The sequence below is a fragment of the Salvia hispanica genome, chromosome 3, assembly GCF_029641045.1.
Source record: "Salvia hispanica isolate PSC_SH4W2 chromosome 3, Shi_PSC_v1, whole genome shotgun sequence".
NCBI lineage: Eukaryota > Viridiplantae > Streptophyta > Magnoliopsida > Lamiales > Lamiaceae > Salvia > Salvia hispanica.
This window is the reverse complement of record NC_142694.1, coordinates 42667397-42687075: the sequence shown is the minus strand read 5'-3', so window position 1 is coordinate 42687075 and position 19679 is coordinate 42667397. Positions and strand designations below refer to the sequence as shown.

Below are 19679 nucleotides of genomic sequence, written 5' to 3'. Positions count from 1 at the left end.
ACATGGCTCCAATACTTTATCAACAAATTATGAAATATGAATATATGATAGTAAGTTAGAGTTAGACAATGAAAGAGTAAAAGACGGTGTGTGATTTCACTTTAAAAAAGAGATAGAGTGCATAAGATGAATTTAAGATTATATATGCTCGAAACATACTATACATAAATAAAATAATGTCGAGTTAAAGTGGTATCATGTCGGCGATTATTACTTATTTTGATAGATATTCAATTTGCGTAAAATCACAATAATACTTTTAAAGTATGATACTTAATTAGAGACAAATAAAGTATTTATATATTCATATAAATATATACTACTACCATATTTTATAAATTTCGTGTGTTGAGCATATTTTTACCTAAAATTAGGACCAATAAAGCTGATACACTGCTTCCAATTCAATCCCAGATCGCGAATCTAAAACCAGCAATTCCGGTCCGGTTCCAGTTGGAATAGGATCTTAAGTTGGAGTTAGACAGCAAGGAGAAAAAGACGGCATGCAATTGCTCTTTAAGAAAGAGATAGAGTGTGTAAGATGAACTTATGATAATATATGCTCGAAACGTACCATACACAATAAAATAATATCGAATAATAAAGTGGTGTCATGCCAGCGATTATTTCATACTTAATTTTGATCAATATTTAATTTGAATAAAATTATAATAATACTTTTAAAGTAAGACTGAGAGACTGATAAAGTAGTTATATATCCATATAAATATATTGTACTAGTAAATTTTATAAATTTTGTGTGTAGAACATATTTTAACCTAAAATTTGGACCAATAAAATCGATACTCCAGTTCCAATTCAACCCGGAAAAACTGCACTGTGAATCTAAAACCAGCAATTCCGGTCCGAATACGGTTATAACTGCAGTAGACGCGTCCGGTTAAGCCCGTGGGTAGGTAACTTTCTCGAGAAACGGAATTACTAGAAAACAAGGTAAAACCCAAAGGGCCGTACAAAACCCAATTATAAATGGCGTCGAATCCTATGTTGCCCGCCACGTTATTCCTAGCTGTAAATTACTTATTTTAACACCATTTATTTTTAAAAAAATAACAATACAAAATCAAGAGCGAAGAATAACCGCACCGTCCCACTATTAAACAGCTAATTACCAAGTGCTTAAAAAACTTACCGCTTCTATTCCTCTGTTATAATAAATGTCACTTACTATTTTCTTTTTCATCCGTTGTTAAAATTTTAATTGCAATTTACCATTTAAGTGGGGGCACGTGACCGCCCACACGTACTTCGAGGTTAAAAAACACCCGCGGCCGGGGCCCACCCGTCCACGTGTCGGCACGGCATCCTCGCCGGATGCGGCCACCCGGTTTTTCTGCCGGAACCGTTATCTCCTCCGACCTCTGACTTTTCCGATTGATTCTTTTTAGAATCAAATTAAATTTTTATTTAATTCCATATTTTGAAAAATTAACAAATTGGTCTTCGCAGTGTTTGGCGTTAGACTCAGATATCCTATAAGTACCATTCATTGACACTCAATAAAACCTCACTCTCTTCAATCTCTTCTCTCTAAAAATATCTTCTCACATCTCTCCCTTTTTATTGTCACATTTTATTAAAAAAAAAACTCCCATTTCTTCATTTGTATGTTAATCAAAGCATAATTGAGTAATTTCTCAATGGAGGAAGCAATTTTATACCCACCGAAATTCACAGAGCACCGAAAAACCACCACAAAAATCATCAAACCGCCGCCGCAAAACCCAAGAAAACACCACCGGAGCTCCAGCTCCGCCGCGAAAACTATCCGAATCTCCGTCACCGATCCCTACGCCACCGATTCCTCCGACGACGACGGCGTCTTCCGCCGCCAGAGAATCAAGAAACACATCACGGAAATCAGAATGGAAACGACAGCAACAACCGCCGAAATCATCCTCAAGCCGATTCCCAAGGCGATTAAGCCGCAGAAGCAGGCGGCGGGCGGCGGCGCGAGGAAGTTCAGAGGCGTGCGGCAGCGGCCGTGGGGGAAATGGGCCGCCGAGATAAGAGACCCTTGCCGGAAAGTGAGGCTCTGGCTGGGAACCTACGACACGGCGGAGGAGGCCGCCATGGTCTACGACAGCGCTGCCGTGAAGCTCCGCGGCCCCGACGCGCTCACCAATTTCACTCCTCCGCCGGTTAAAGAGGCGGCGTCGGTTTCCGGCTATGACTCCGGTGATGAATCGCTCAATCTCACCTCTCCAGTCTCTGTTTTCCGGTTTAGCCACTCGAGCGACTACACTGAACCGGCCGGTTTGAGTAGTCAGTCGAGTGACTTAACCGAACCGGACCGGTCCAACCCGGTCAATGAAGTGGTCAAGAAAGAGATGTCACCGTCGCCGTGTTTGTTGATTGATGAACAAAGCCGGACCGGTCCGGTTTGTTTTGGTTCGGAGGTGGAGGAGTGTCAAGGAGAAACGAGTAATGTACTCGACTATTTGTCGATGGACATTCCGTTCCTCGATGATTTTTTCAACTTTTGCCCTCTAGAGGACCAGTTGTTCGGGGACGTCCCGGGTTTTTGCGACGATTTTACGATGAGGATTGATGAGTTTCCGTCGCTCGACGCGGCTTATAAGCAGAAGGTGGAGCTCGGAGACGTTAAGGATTCGTTTCAAGAACTCGGTTCGCTGGATGTCGAAGATTATTTTCAAGACTTGTGAGGATCATTCAAAAAAATGTGTGAACATAGTCGGAAAATTGCCAATTCATGGGCAAATTTTGTTTTTTTTCGGCTAATGTTGGTATTTTATTTATTTTATTTTATAGTAACTATAGTTAGTAGCTAAATTATTTGTTTTACTGATATTAAAATTGGGGAATGAGTGAGTTTAAGCAATAAAATGGAGTATTTGTCTCAAGATTCACGTGCAATTTTTTCCATTCATTTTGTGTTTGGAGAGTTTTAGTAGTTTCCTTTTGTGATGATACTAATCACTATATATGGTTGCATTAATGTTATTCCATTTTTGATGTACAAATAATATATATAAATGTTTAGAATAATACAATTTTCTTTTAGAGGTGTAATAAGAAACATTTTATTATATAATTAAAATTTGTAACGGTTCAGATTGTTTTGCACTTTCCCGAAGGAAAAATGAGGGGTTTAACAACATAAATAACATTAAATAATAATAAACGAAAAGTGAATTAAATTATTTGTAGGGCTTGATGATATTGTGGGCTCATAAAAAAATAATGAAGATGGACCATATATATCAATAACTTGGATTTCACTCAAATAATAGAATTTATGTAGGGCGAAAAGGAAAGGTCGTAATCATGGTTAGTGCACGATAATTATGTAAATCAAATTAAATGGAATTAAATTGTGTATGTGTAATAGAGTGAGAAAACAAGTATCACGCGCAGTGAGAATAGGTCGCATTTCGATAGGTACAAACACCACTACCCTAATGATTATGTCTTGACACTTTTTTTTCGCAACTGTTCGTTACATAACTGTATGAATGATTTGAAAAGGCGTTGACGATTTCGTAATTCAAATCGGTTGCTGCATGCATTTAATTTAATTTAAGTCAATTAATTTAATTATAGAAGCGAAATAGCAACACGACTCTAGATATTAATAAAGGTATCTAACAATTTCAGATGACATTAATTTTGAAACTGATACAATCAGAAAAAAAAAAAGTAGGGTACTGGACTATAAAATTATGACTTTTGTAACGTTCTGGTTTATTCATTTTTTTAAAAATTTAAATGACATATTATGAAGTTTCAAAAAAATTTAATTATTTTATTTGATCAAATTTGTTGTATTTTACTATTTTTTTATATATTTAGTTTTGTATGCTCAAAATGATGTGTTGTCATCCACGTTGTAACATTTTTACACACTCATTATTCATAAACATTATCAAAAATTTTATACATGTGCAACAACTTAGCATTACATTTCTCTGGGAAAAAAAATTATCAGGGGAGTATTGACGAATTTTGAAACTTTGTCATTTGTCATTCAAATTTTGAAAGATGAAGGACAAACTAGAATTTGATTATACTTCATAATTTTATAGACAATTAACCCAGAAAGTACTATTTCGTCTGTCGAGTATCAAAAGTTAGTAATCAACTAAGGAGTATTGTTATAAGTTTTTCTTTCTAATAAAGTGTGTCTTATTTGATAATAACAATATTATAACAATTTTGCTTTTATATTAAAATTAATATTGTGTACTACAAACATTATTAGCAGTATGAAGTGGGCATCAAATATTTTAATCTAGGCATGCAATACCAATATCTTGTGTAAATTGTGAGTATGAATGTATACTCGAGTCCAATCATAGTTAAAGATTTTGGGTCCCTAAATTAATACTCCAATCAAGGAATTTTTTTTCACTTATGGACTATCTAACTAATGTTGTTACATAATTCATTGGGGTTTAGGTAAGTCTTTTTATAAGCCGATTGCAATCGAAACCATTTTGTAACGCATGTTTATTTTTTTTCTAAAATAGCTATACAGAGAAGTGATATTTTCTATATTGATCTAATTTTTTCATTTTTTGGGGAGGTGGGGTCGATGTATCGGATCTTGTCCCAGAAACAGAGGAAGAAAATTAGCATATGGTCAATTTTTATGATGTTTTGAGTGGAATATGACATGAGTCGTGAGTTGTAAAGAGGTGATGGAGGCCTCTAGATTCTTCACCACAAATTTAATTCACATTTTGGGTAAAAGCTACATTCAATTAATCATGGAGCTAATTTCTCTATAGATAGTCAATATTTATAGTTTGAATTTTGTTGATTGTATACTTGATACTTTAGTCTATGCTCTGCTAAATCTACTTACTACAACTAATGTGAAAGAATATGTGATAGTATCAGTGTGTTACTAGTGTCTTAATGTAATTGCTAACAAATACTACTAGTATAATATTGGATGATGTAACAGTATATATATACATATGTTTGATAGGCAGCAGTCACATTGAAGAATATACACAAGATATAATCGGATAATGGATAATATTGAAAATGACGTACACTATTTTATGATGTTTATATTGAATTAAATTGATGTGAATTGTGGGGAGTTAAGGAAGAAATTTGTCTAGTGGATTGGCAGCAAGTGTCACTCACATGATTAGCATACAATCTATTTTACATATAAAAGAAAAGAGTGAAAAGTTAATGTTTATCTAAATTTGCATCAACATATTCTAAAGGAAAAGCAAGATGAATGCAATTATGAATTTATGAGATAAATATAAAAATGATATTGCGCAGATTTTATGTGAGCATTGTTCTCGTTTATGCTACTCTGGTGATGCTTAGTTTGTTTCATACATTTATTTCTATTCTAATTCCTCAAATTTACTATTTGTGTCATTAAATCTACAAATTAATTAAAAACAATAAATTCATTTTTGGTATAACATTAATAATTGAATAAAATTATAGTTCAAGATTTGAATGTTTAATAATATTAGAATGAAACTAAATACTATATAAAATAAAATAAATGTTATTAAACATGGATTAAATAAGAATAATGCTCACAAATTGTTAATACATGTGAATATATTTTTTAAAACTACTCCAGTATAAATTTTAAAAATCTAGACTAATTAGATTTATTTTTCAAATTTTGAAAATCAAATTTTAGTATAATTTTTAATTTAATGGAGTATAAAATATAAAATACTCACATTGTTTAATTAAATCCTATTAAAACCGAGATATAAATTCTACCTGATCCATAATTAATGAAATAGTATATATGAATTTGCCCAAAAATGAAGGAAATTTAAAGTAGGATACATATCAGTATTCCGAAGTTCTAGGACCACAGAGATATTCTGGGTTCATATTTCGAAATTCAATGGGGACAATATGAAGGAATAAATATTGCAATAATATTGGTGAAAGCTTTACCCGAAAACTATTATCCAGAAAGAAAGCTCTTTCATTTTCATTTTTGGTTTTTTGTTTCTGCAAGAAGATATAGTATAAGAAAAGACAAATTTATAAATCATTATATTTTGTACAAAGTTTGGTGTAGTATTTATCAATCTTCCTGCCACATTTCGATGCATTACACTGTAACGGCGGCGCTGCCGTGGCTCTATACTGGCCAAGTATACTATCGCTCTATCACTATTCCAAATTAAAACTAAATAATACTACCTCCGTCCCCCAAAATTTATCTCACTTTAACCCGACACGGATTTTAAAATTAGTAGATTGTGGGTCCTACTTTTATATATTAGTTTTATAATAAAATGTGAGTAGGAATGCGTTAGTGGAATATGAGATCCAAATTTTAGGGGACAGACGGAAATGAAAAAATGGGACAAATTTTCAGGGACGGAGATAGTAACAATAATAAAAGTAATAAATATTGCACCAAACTAAACTATTGTCTTCTTTATATGGAATTGAGGTATTCCTCATTCTATAAGATGAGAAACGAATCGGTTATTGCTCACGGGTTACGTCTATGAAGGTGAAACGACTTTCCTTATTATATTCAGTAGAAATTAACACCTCAAACTCGTAGGCGCCCAATGAATTTGATAGAATTTGACATCGAGTTGAGAATCGAGCAATACAATATTCCTAAAATGCATACACGGATATGTAGTGAGCTACAGAAAAAATAATGCTTTGATGTTTATGTGTTTTTCTCATCTTTCAAACTCATTTATTTATAGGATAGATAAAGATACACGAAAGGCCTTGCAATATCATGAATGATTAGGAGGTTACCTTAAGAAAAAAACAACACAAAACATACTAGGCTATTTATCAAACAAAACAAAAAACATTATCTAGTGTAGTATCTTGTTTTCAGACTTGTATTTCAGATATTGGTTTACACATCATATTTTATTTTATCTATTCCCTTTTTCACCGTTTAATTGGTCCGTCCATGACTAATTGACAATTACTAATTCGTCATATTCACCTTTTATTAGTACGTAAATAGTATATATATAAAGTATGATTCAAATTTCACTAACTTATTTAATTTATTTTTTATTGAATTTTTTAAAAAAATTTGAGTCAAGTCAATTCGAACCAATTAATAATGGACTATAAATGATTACTCCATATAGAAAGAGTAACCACTGAATATTCGTTAAATAATGAAAAATAAAATTATTATAAATTTAATGAAAAATAAAAACGGTTTCCACAGGCAACAGAAACTCAGAAAGTGTGCACTGGGCTTAAGAGATTATTACATCTGTCAAAATATGGTGCGTTGATTTATGTCGAAGCACAGTGAAGATGTCGACAACAAGATTGGGTAAAATCATGCTGCAATCATTTGCTCTAAGTAGTTATTGTAAGTTTTATTATTTGAGTGTACTTTCTACTACCGAGTGTAAATAATTCGACTAATGTCAATTTTAATTTAATGTGGTTCGGTCATGATGTTCTTCATCACGTGATATGTTACCTCCTTTTGGATAAAGATATTGTGCAATTCAATCATACAAATATATTTTGGTCCATTCATGATAATATTGTGGGATTTTCAAGTCTTATTATTTCATCATATTTTTTTATGTTAATCTTAAAACAAATAAAATAGAAAGAAAAGAGATACTATGAATTAGTTATATAAGGTTAAAGCTCTAATATGGGAGAGATTCATTTGTTAAATAATAATATTAGAAAAATATATTCTCTTCATACACGATTATAAATCTACATTTGGAACATTTACAAAAAATAATATTAAAGGTTCATTTGGCACATTGAAAAAAAAATTAATTATTGGGGGCATGCCTATCTAGCTTAGGCTATAATAAGAGCAATAACTTTTTTTTTTCTCTAGAAATATTTCTAAGAAATAGATTACAATTTACAAATTACTTGTGTTAAAAATATATTAAGAAATGGGCTTTTTTCCAAATTGTTTGACCTTAATTTGTGTGCAAATTACCTTTTAGTATTTTATTTGAATCATGTCTTCGAATATTAAGTTTCAAATTTATGGTGTTTAATTATATAATACTCGTAGAACACATAGATGTCCACTTGTACATGTGTCACGACACCGACCCAACTTGGGTCCTATATAAACATCGAAATTTTAACCACCTTAGAAACCAATAGATTTATGATACCTTTTCTCTTTTAATTTTCTCTCTCTATTGGCCGACACGAACTATAATATTTTAATGAGATTTGAAGTTGAGATACTTGATATAGAATACTCGGTTGTTGTTAGGTCATCTATAAAGAGAAACTAGTAGAAATATATATTTCTCTGTCCACAAATATTAGCATGTTTTATCTTTGATAATGTTTTTAGCTAATGAGGTGAACTACCTTTCTCATTAATATTATTTTAATAAAAAATATATTAATTTTGTATTAAAACTCGTGTCGTCTATTATTAATAGCAGGCAGACGAAGCATAAATACTGTAGCAGTGTATGAAATATATCAACACAAAGACATAATAATGTCAACACAATTTCATATTGACACTTTACAAGCATAATATTGACATATTATGTAAGGTGTATTGACATAAATCTGTTCGGCAAAAATACGAAAATTCAAAAAAAAATATTCAATTTTTTTTCAAATTTTGACGTCGGAACATATGCATGTAGTATATCGTTGGAATTCTTATAAAATTATCTTTAATTTGATATATGTTATATGAATTTAAAGTTTTAGGATTTCTTTTAAAAGTTAGTTATAACTAACTTGACATTAATACCCCTATTGATTTTTATTAGAATTAATCCTATAGTCTTATTGACGTTTTTTGTTGATCGTATTGACATTTCGTGGTTGATGATCTAGGCCTTTAATTTGAATATTTAATGGCTATTATTAAATTGTAGTTAGCAACTAAGCATTGAGTTAGCAATATAACACTCCCCTACTTACGTATTTCTATAACTTTGCTCTCGAAATCCCAACTCAAGGCACACACTTCCTTGTGCTCATCAAAAATTATCAAATTGCCCTTTTCATATGCTCATATCTAACTTGGGAAAAGCTATATGATGAATATAATAATAGCAATACTAATATGGTCATTCATAATAGGGTAATTTTCAAATTAAGAGTAATGTGATATACTATAAAAATAATATATTTGAGTTAGTGTCCTAATTCAGTTCACATAGAAAAAAACTTTTGGCACGTACTAATGAATTTAGAAAGAGCATACTTTATTTTCAGACATAATATGTCCAAATACTTCAAGACTTTAATTTAGACCCAAAGCAATTAGGGTTTTTCACAATTTCTTGGTTTGTGTTAATTTCATGAAGCTAGCTTGTAACTAATGTACTGTCGATTTTTGAAGAAAAATCAGTATTGCGCCCACACATATTAATGGCCACGTTTTAATGTATTATAAATGTGCTTAAATATCTTTTAAATCAGGATTCACCATTCTTAAATTAGAGTTTATTATTCTCTAGTTCGAATTTTATTAAATATAATTAGGATTTAACAACAACAAACGCACCTTAATCAGTTAAGAGACCGGATGGTGTGTCTTCTTCTATTTTGAAAGATTTTTTTGATGAGAGAAACACATGCTCTAGCCTATAGCTGCGGCGAGTCCAACAGAAAACGCAACAACATGTACAACAAAATTAACAACTAATGAACGTCCGACCCCTAAAGCAATTTATAATTAGGACATCACAACACCGGGGGGCTAAAACCACCAAAAGAAAACTTTCAAGACCAGGAAACGAGAGGTCAAACAAATGGACGGGGTCAGCCATTCTATTTCGAAAGATTAATAATGGTTTTCCGTTTACCTGAAGATATGCTTTCTCAATGAATTGGGAATTCCTTTTTAGAAGTTTGACAAGAAGCTATGACTTTCATGTTTTACGTCATCTCGTGGACCATTTGAAATACTATTTCAAATGAAGTTACTTTCAGACTGTTGATTTCCTTCATGCCTTGAATTTCCTTGATGTTATACTTCCTCCATCTATGAAATATAGTCTCATTCGTGTATGACACAAGCTTTAAAAAGAAATTAGTAAAGTAAGAGAGAAGGAAAAAAAATATCATAAAGTAGATAAAGTAGGAGATGAAAATTGATAAAGTTAAAAGGATAGGAGAAAAAAATGGATAAAGTCCGAAAGAAAGTTTCTATTTTTGAAATGAGACTGTTTTTAATGGACACTCAAAAATAGTAAAATAAGACTATTTTTCGTGGACGAAGAGAGTATAAGAAATGTGACTTTAAAATACTGAATAAAATGGTGACATGTAGGTTATAAGATATACAATTACAAAATTATTATTCGTCTATAACAATTAGTCTATGTTATAAGAAGTCAAACTTTGCGGATGAATTTCTAAAGCACCTACATGGATTAGAGTACACTAAACTTATTTACTGAAGTCTTCATATATGAACATGATTTAGATTATGTCACATGTGGAGGTCGTCCTTTTTCATCATATTAGATTAGGTGAATCTAGTCGATATAATTCTTAGATTTGGACTATGACTATGAAAAATATGTGGATCACTTGCTACACTATTTTGATGAAAGGAAGCTATTTTTTTGACATGTTGTATATGAAAACAAAAAAAAGTAAACAATAGCTATTTCAAATATGAAAGCATTATATTTATTTTTATTTTTGAGTCTTAATAATTGAAAATATTTTCTTCAGAGTTTGATTTATTGCGTGATGTCATCATTAATTAGAAATTAATGAGTAGCCTAATCTAAATTGACATGATTTCAAGTAGTGACGTGGGAAAAATACACTTTAATAAATAGACCGATCTAGTCACATATTCAACACTGTAAATGAAATCAAACTATATAACTCTTTTACTCCTCTACACATAAAATATTATGATACATTCATTGTAAAACTCCCAATTGCAAAAAAGTACTAATAGATATAATTAAACATCGTGCAAAGTTCCAAATAGAACACATGAATGGAAAAACTTTATGTGATTAGTCACCACATTTAAAATTGACGCCAATTTCATAATTATCTCCAAACAAACACGCTTTTTACGAAACAAAAACAAAAAAAAACACGTGGAAAGCGAAGAGCGCTTTTTGAAAGTGCATAATCGATTGACTGAAGCCGGAACGTGAAGCGTGTGAGAATGGCTGTTTCATATTTATTGCTAATCATAATATTAAAAATCAGTACAAATCATAGTTTGTCACATGGTTTTATATCACCATATATTTTGAGTGGGCTCGACCATGTCTCCCCATTTGCGTTGCTCACGCTCTATATTTTTATTTTATCTCATCAAATATTTATGTGTAATTGATTGATTGGTAATCTACTCTTGTGTGGGAAATATAATTTGAGAAATAATTTGTCTCATCTACACATTATTTAACTTGATATATATATGTCCGACTTAGTTAATTTGGCTAAGCAACAACTGAATTTACAAAGTATGATTATAACTTTTATTGCCAACATCTCAAACTCCCACGATAATCATAATAATCATAATTTATTATAAGGGGAAATTGCTGAAAAAAATCATGAATTTTTTGTGAAATTATGGTCTGTCGTGCAACTTTAAAAATTAATGGAAAAAGCATGAAGTCTGGTTTTGTTCGCGATTATCTACTGTAGAAAGTTTTGGTACAATCGTACTATCTTATAAGATTGTCGAAAAAAATAATATGTGCAACTTTTGAAATTAGTTGAAAAATCATGAAATCTTGATTTGTTCTCAATTATCCAAGTCAAAACGTTTTGGTACAATTATACTATCTTATATGATCATCGAAAAAAATCGTATGTGCAACATTCAGAATTAATTAAAAATTTATGAAATCTGAATTTGTTCGCAAGTATTTAGGTTTTGGTACAATTATACTAGTATCTTATATGATCGTCAAGAAAAGTAATACGTGGACATCTGCCAGTCGGTGGCAAACATAAAATTTATTTGACCACAATTATACCAACTGAAACCATCTTTTTCAGGCCAAAATTACTTTTCCTTTCAACTTGTAACTTTGATATTTTCCGTGAAATATAAGTCAAAGATTTAGTTGTAGATAGGAGCACTGAATAATATTTTATACATAAAAATAAGGCACTGCTATTGTAAAATGTAATGTTTATTATAATTGATAAAATTGAGCAGAATGTAAGAAAGTATTGTCGAAAAAGGCATAGCTTAGAAGACAAAAAGGCAGCCGCCAATATAGGAATGTTTTGATTGCGTTAAATATTTTTGTAAAAGTAGTATTATTAATGGGCTTTCCATCTTGATTGGTAATGCTTTATGTGGACCATTAACAAAAGTATATTATCATAATTATTAGGAATTTTTTCATTACTATTCAGACAAGATATAATAACGAAATTTGGTCAAGTTGTGATATGACAATTAACCTATAAAATTGAAATACTAAATCATAAAGTTTTAATTTTTTTTCTCAATTTAATATAGCACATTTAGATGAAAAAATAAAAATTACTCCATTAATTAAATTAGTAGAAATGCATGAATTGATTGATAAGGCATGTGTTTGTTATAAATATAGAATTATTAAGAAAATGAATAAACTAGTGAAAAAAGTATGTAATGTTTCAGAACTCAACTGGCCCTATAGGTTAAGTGGTTAACGTATACCGAAAAAATTGAGGATTACGGTTGATAATTTGTAGCCTGAAACTGTTGTTTTGTAAAACTCGGATAGCCTAGCTAGTTAGCTAATACATTTCATGACCATATATGCCTTTATAAGTGCATGAACTTTATTATTAATAATTTACTAATTCAATATTATTAATTAAATAATTAAGTTCATATCCTATGTGTACACAGCTAACAATTCCAACAGTGTGTGTCTCAACATGGTGTGCTTTGTGATTTAGTGAAGTCAAAAGCTGTGGAAATATACGACTTTAGCTTTTGCAACATTCTTTTTGCTGAAATCGCTCAAGTTTTTGTCAACTTCTCACCGTTATAATCTCATAATCAATCAAATGTTTAAAATAATAAATCTAGTCCAATAAATGGTTCGACAAATTAAAGTAGAAACTTTAGTTTGTCGACGTACGTAAATTGTGGCTTAAAATATGAAGCCCTTTTTAGCATGTCTGCTTCGTACTTTTATCCCTGAATGGCAAAAAAAAAAAAATGAATAAATAAAAAGTTAATTTTAAGTAATTATAATCACGTTAAAAGTCGAAACAACTCTTTTTTGTTAGAGAAGAGATCTCAAGAATGGACTTAAAAAAAAACAAAAACAAAATTGGTTAATTGTTGTTGATGATTTAGATTTTCAATATTTTCTATTTGTGGTGTCAAATTTTGATTTTTTTAGTGGGTCGATACATCAAAAGGAAGTGGGCTGATAAAAATAAAGAAGATGGGCCACGTCTAATTTATTTAGAGCAACATTTTTATAACTTGATCCGTTTGTTTGTATGAGTATATGTTTTTGAGTATAACCAAGAATAGCCCAAGCAAATAAATACTTATAGTGCCACAATCAACAAAATTAAGACGAAATATATTATACATGATGAATAACAATAAAGTACTTTTTTTTTCAGAATATAAGTCAATAATGTTAAATTATTAAAATAATATAAATCATACTAGTGCAGTTTGGGGTTTCTCGTATATCGTCACGCCATTTTTACAAAATACTCCATCTATCTCACAAGAGTATACTTCAATTACTTTTTCTTTTTATCTTTAATGAGGTGTGATTCATTCTCCTCTAATAATATTTTAATTTTTTTTCTTTCTATCTCTTTGGACTTTACCAATTATGTACTATTAAAATCCGTGTCCGACCAAAATCGTATACTCTTATAGGCTAAATTGATTATGCTACTACTACATACACTCATATATTCGACGCCTGCTTTGTTGATGTACAGTCTCATTCCCCATACATAAATTTGTTGGTCGGATAAATTGAGACATCAGACTATCATTCAAAATCGGTTTCGAAATTCTTTTTGAAAAAGTATAATACAACAATTAATTGGGTCAGTCACAATTGGGGTATATGCCAATAATGTCATCACTCTATAATTGAGTGAAGTGTGTGGACAAAAATTTACCCTTTTGACACTAAATAAATGAAAGTAAAGGGATCAAGAAATTTAGAGGATCATCTGACATTTGTGTCACCTCAAGAAGAAGATGGTAGATAATGCACCAAACAACTGCATCATGAAATCTGACCTCGAAAACGGCAGCGGCAGCAACGGTGGTGGTGGTGAAGACCTCTTCACTACAACTCCTCAGCCTCCTCAAAGAGAAAAGGTATTTCTAATTAATTTTTACTTTCTTAAACTATTCCCTCCGTCCCGACTAAGATGACACATTTCTTAGCTGACATGAGATTTAGAAGTTATTTGTTAATGTGTTTAATTGGAGAAAGAAAATGTGTGTGTAAGTATTAAAATAGAGAGAGAAAGAAAGATGAATATTTTAATAAGAGTAAGAAAAAGTGGTTGAGTGTATTAATTGGAAAGAGAAAGTTTCTAAAAAAGGAAATGTGTAATCTTATTTGGGACAAACTAAAACAAAAAATGTGTCATCTTATGTGGGACGAAAGGAGTGTTATAATAAAGTTCTCTTTTTTTGTGGTTAGGTATATTCAAAGTGGGAGAACATTGTATTAGCTTACCAATCACTTGGAGTAGTGTATGGAGACTTGGGAACTTCTCCGGTGAATGTATTCTCCGCGACAAAATTCACTAGTCTATGTGAAGACGACCTTTTGGGAACCCTGAGCCTTATTATATGGACTCTGACCTTGTTAGTGTTGATCAAATACGTGTTCATCGTGATGCATGCAAACGATCATGGAGAGGGTGGAACCTTTGCTCTCTACTCATATATTCGGCGTCATATTAATTTTACGACCAACTTCACCATTCGCAACGCCAGAGTGGATTCGAGAACCCCTTCTTCGACTAGGGCTAAGGGCTTTCTTGAGAGGAGCACTCGTGCTCAGAATTTTCTCACTATTATAGTGCTCTTGGGAACTTGCATGGTTATTGGAGATGGAGCTCTTACTCCGGCCACTTGTGGTAACTCATTATCATATTCATCCGTTGCATTTCACTTTAGTATAAAGCCTTAAATTGAAAATATAATATGAGAAATTAGCGGTTTAAACTATACAGGGTCGTGTTAGGATGATAACTAGTTTAATGTGATAAACGTGATAACTCGTCAACTCAGTATATTAAAAATGCCAATGACATGAGTGTGTCAATTGTGCATTTGTGTTTTGACATTTATTTAAATATAAATATACAATGGTCAACACAAAGACATAGTTGACATATTCATGTCATGGGATGTAATCAAATACTCCCTCAGTCCCACAATAAAAGTTACATTTTGTCATTTCAGTCCATCCCACAATAAAAGACACATTTCACTTTTACCTTAAATGGTAAGTACGTCTTACATTCCACTAACCCACTTCACACACATCTATTACAAAACCAATATAATAAAGTAGACCCAATATTTCACTAATTTTCCAACCCACTATTCGTTACATATCTTAAAACCCGTGACCACACCAAATGTGACTTCTATTGTGAGATGGATGGAGTAATAACTAGCTTAATGTGATAGTTTGGATAACTCGTCAATTAATATATAAAAAATGTCATCAATGACATGGATATGTCAACTATGTCTTTGTGTTTACATTTGTATATTTATATTTAAATGTCAACACAAAATATCAACATAAAGACTTAGTTGGCATACTCAGTCGTTGTGTTGACATTTTTAATATATCAAGATATTGAGCTATCACAGTTATCACATTAAGCTGGTTTTCATCTTAACATGACCCCTCATATCATTATACATTTTGACATTTTTTATGTACTGGATTGGCGAGTTATCAAAGTTATCACATTAGGCTAGTTATCATTTAATTACATCCCTATACTTCAAATCCTTAATTATTTGTTTTTTTCACAAATATGTCACGGTTGTGACCTAACCTAGTGATAATATCAAAGGCTTTAACTATTTGTTTTTTTTCTTAAATGTGTAATATCAAAGCTTTAACTATTTGTTCTTTCCTCAAATATGTCCTCACTACTAATAATATCAAATGCTTTAACTATTTGTTTTTTTCTTAAATATGTCCTCCACTACTAACAATATCAAAGCCATTCACTATTTTGAGTGTGACAAAATGTCATATCCCTCGATTTCTCTAGATGAGAGTGGACACCACAAAATTATATGGGATTAACTCGTGACTTTCAAAGTGAAGAGACCAAAAGGATTTGTCTTTTTTTTTTTTCATCTTTATGTCGCTGATAATTGAAGGAAATGATATTTTTGTTACACTTGTTCAAGTCATTCGTAGGGATGTGTTAATCACATCAATCCAGTGAGTTTAGGGCAGTTGCAGACTAATCGGGTGCGACCTGCTAATTGATTTGTGATTTTTATCGAGTTATAACTATATTGGGCCATAAAAGTAAATGTTCGAGTTTCGAACTAGCCAATTAGGTTAATTGGATTGCTATTGACAAACTTAACATGTGATCATTCGATATATAATGATGAAAATTAGTCATATTAATAGGAGATTAAGATAATTTTGCGATGTACGCTTAAACTCAAACATGAGTAAACTAATTTAAGAGTAGCATAAATAAAGTAAAACATAAATATATTTTCAAAAATTTTAAAACATGTTTTAGAATTATAATATTTCAGAATTTGAATTTTCAAATTTATTTATTATCTATTATTATATTAATAAAAATATAATATAGTATAAGTATGTAAATTGAAGGTTATTTTTTTGTTTAGTTATTTCTGTTATGTGACAAATTAGGTGTCAAACACATAGAACAATATATAATAGTTGCACCTAGGTCCAACTCATCGCGTCAGTCCATCGGGTTTCGTGTCAGCCCTACTCAGATTGTGGGCTAATTGGGTTATAATTTATTGGATTATAAATTTTCAACAAAATAACACTCTAAATTTAGAAGGTTGTAAAAATGTAATTAGTATGGGATCTATAGTATTTACCCAAATTAACATAAAAATTAAATTGAATTAAATTGTTTTTAGTTTAGGTTTGATTCTCATGTTTGCAATTATTTATCACAAACTGCAGTTCTTTCAGCCCTCCAAGGAATTCAATCGCGCTCTTCTAAGATCACACAAGGTTTGTGGAAAGCATTTTTTTTCCAACTAAACTTTATCTTCATAACATTTTTTGAAATTGCATACATATGTTCTTGATGAATTTTTTTTTGTTGGCTTTTAGAACATGTAGTGTGGATATCTATAGTTCTTTTAGTAGCCCTGTTTCTGTTCCAAGGTTATGGGACCAACAAAGTCAGCGTCCTATTCTCTCCAATAATGTTAATTTGGTTTGCTACCAATGTCTCAATTGGAGTTTACAACATCATCAAGTATAATCCATTCATCCTCAAAGCTATCTCACCACACTACATTGTCCAATTCTTCATGGCCAACACCAAGACCGCTTGGGATCTCCTCGGAGCCGTTTTCTTGGGCATCACAGGTGCGTAGGGCCAGTTTAGTAGAGCTGATAACTCATCTATTTTGGAGCTATGTAATCTAAAATATGTTTTCTTATCATATTTTGTTATTTATTTTAATAGGAGCTGAGGCCATGTATGCAGATTTGGGGCACTTCAACAAAAGGGGTATCCAGGTTAGTAACAACCATATACGTACTCCCTCCGTCCCTAAAATTTGTCACATTTCACTTTTTTATCATTTTTAGTAGTGGACCCCACATTCCACTGACATTTCTCTGTCACATTTTATTATAAAACTAATACTTTAAAAGTATAACCCACATCCTACCAACTTTTTCAACCCACTTTTCATTACATTTCTTAAAACTCGTGCCTAGTCAAACTGTGACAATATTTAAGGGATGGAGGGAGTATATCATATCCATGCTTAGTTACCAATCATCTAATGAATGGTTTCTCCCTGTAGTTGGGCTTCTCTTTCGTGGTTTTTCCGTCGTTGATAGTGACATACGCGGGCCAAACGGCTTACCTAACAAAGCACCCTGAAAACATCGTGGACGCCTACTACAGCTCTATTCCCAATCCTGTTTACTGGACGATGTTCGTTATCTCCACACTAGCCGCGGTTGTCTCGAGCCAATCTATGATCTCCGCATGTTTCTCCATCGTGAAGCAGTCGCTCGAGCTCGACTGCTTCCCGAGGGTCACCATAGTCCACACATCATCCAAGCACCAGGGCCAGGTCTACTCCCCTGAGATCAACTACATTCTCATGATCCTCACCGTTGGGCTCGTTGTCGGATTCAAAGGCGGAGTCGAGCTAGCTAATGCTTATGGTGTCGTGGTGATATGGGTGATGATCATAACCACGTCCCTCACGAGCCTCGTGATGCTGGTGATCTGGAAAATGCACTCGGCCTTCGTGCTTTTGTTCTTTGTTCCGTACGCTTTAATCGAGGGGGCGATGATGGCGTCGTTGCTTCAGAAGATTCCGGAAGGGGGCTGGGTCCCGTTCGCCATCTCAGCCCTCTTCATGGCTGTGATGGTGTCGTGGACGTACGGAAGGAGCAAGAAGGCCATGTACGAGGCCGAAAACGGTATGAGCGTAGCAGAGATGGACGAGATTTTTTCCGAGACCGGCTTCTGTCGGACTCCAGGTGTTTGCTTTTTCTATACGGATTTCGTGTACGGTGTCCCTCCAATAATCCGACAATACATCCTTCACGCGAATTCGGCACGTGAGATCGTTGTGTTTGTCACCATCATGACTGTGCCGGTCATAACCGTGGGGCCCGCAGAGCGTCTCCATGTGGGGAGGCTAGGGGGGCAAGGGGTGTACCGGTGTTTGATTCGGGTCGGGTATAAGGATGCGGAGGATATGGATGGGGCGGAATATGCTGACTCGATCGTGGCGAAGCTCGTTGAGGTGATCGATGACCCCAACGAGGTGGAGAGGATTGAGAGCGCGGTGAAGAGAGGGGTCGTGTTTGTGACCGGAAGGACTATTCTCAAGGCGAATGAGAAGAGCGGGATGCTTGCACGGTTCACCATAGATTACCTGTACATGTTTCTACAGAAGAACAGTAGGCCCGCGTTTTCCACGCTTCAAAACCCGTCCCAAGCGACTGTGCAAGTCGGAATGGTTTATGAAATCTGAAGCCAGACTTGTGGACCAAAAAGTGTACTTACCATTTATGATAAAAATGAAGTATGACTCTTATTGTGTGATGTACTAAAATGGCAAAGTGTGACTTTTATTGTGGATTGAAGGAAGAATTTTTATTTTTTTATATTTTTTTAATTCAGAAATAAATTTTCAGCAAAAGGAATGACTAATTTTCAATATTTTTTACTCTTAGCTTAATTGTAGTGTCAATTTTGATTTTTTTAGTGGGTCGATACCTCAAAAGAAAAGTGGGCTGATAACGATAAAGAAGATGGGCCGGACCTAATCATTTGGATCAACATTTTTATAACTGGATCCGTTTATTTGCTTGATTTTAATATAACCAAAGCAGCCCAAGCAAATATATATTTTTCGTCCCACTATCAATAAAGTTAAGACGTAATGCTTATATTACATGATGAATCACATATAAGTATATTTTTTTCTTCAAAATATAAGTCAATAATGTTAAATT

At 32.7% G+C, this 19679-nt stretch overlaps 2 protein-coding genes across 2 annotated transcripts; both read left to right on the top strand.

Annotated features, from left to right (window-relative positions):
- Positions 1-1546: 1546 nt before the first annotated feature.
- On the top strand, positions 1547-2885 carry LOC125212203 (ethylene-responsive transcription factor CRF4-like). Its single transcript, XM_048112297.2, has one exon. It carries the CDS (start codon positions 1662-1664, stop codon positions 2685-2687), a length of 1026 nt encoding a protein of 341 aa, XP_047968254.2. The 5' UTR covers positions 1547-1661; the 3' UTR covers positions 2688-2885.
- Positions 2886-14170: 11285 nt separating this feature from the next.
- On the top strand, positions 14171-19339 carry LOC125210085 (potassium transporter 26-like). Its single transcript, XM_048109663.2, has 6 exons — positions 14171-14293; positions 14625-15066; positions 17145-17195; positions 17298-17558; positions 17659-17711; positions 18005-19339. Exons 1-6 carry the CDS (start codon positions 14171-14173, stop codon positions 19193-19195), a joined length of 2121 nt encoding a protein of 706 aa, XP_047965620.2. The 3' UTR covers positions 19196-19339.
- The last annotated feature ends 340 nt before the right edge of the window (positions 19340-19679 follow it).

What these genes read in the sequence shown, in the direction of transcription:
- LOC125212203 (XM_048112297.2), top strand. Translation starts at nt 1,662, where the DNA reads ATGGAGGAAGCAATTTTATACCCACCGAAATTCACAGAGCACCGAAAA.
- LOC125210085 (XM_048109663.2), top strand. Translation starts at nt 14,171, where the DNA reads ATGGTAGATAATGCACCAAACAACTGCATCATGAAATCTGACCTCGAA. An exon ending in AGCCTCCTCAAAGAGAAAAG is followed by an intron (nt 14,294 to 14,624) that starts GTATTTCTAATT and finishes TTTTGTGGTTAG; the next exon opens with GTATATTCAAAGTGGGAGAA. An exon ending in CTCTTCTAAGATCACACAAG is followed by an intron (nt 17,196 to 17,297) that starts GTTTGTGGAAAG and finishes GTTGGCTTTTAG; the next exon opens with AACATGTAGTGTGGATATCT.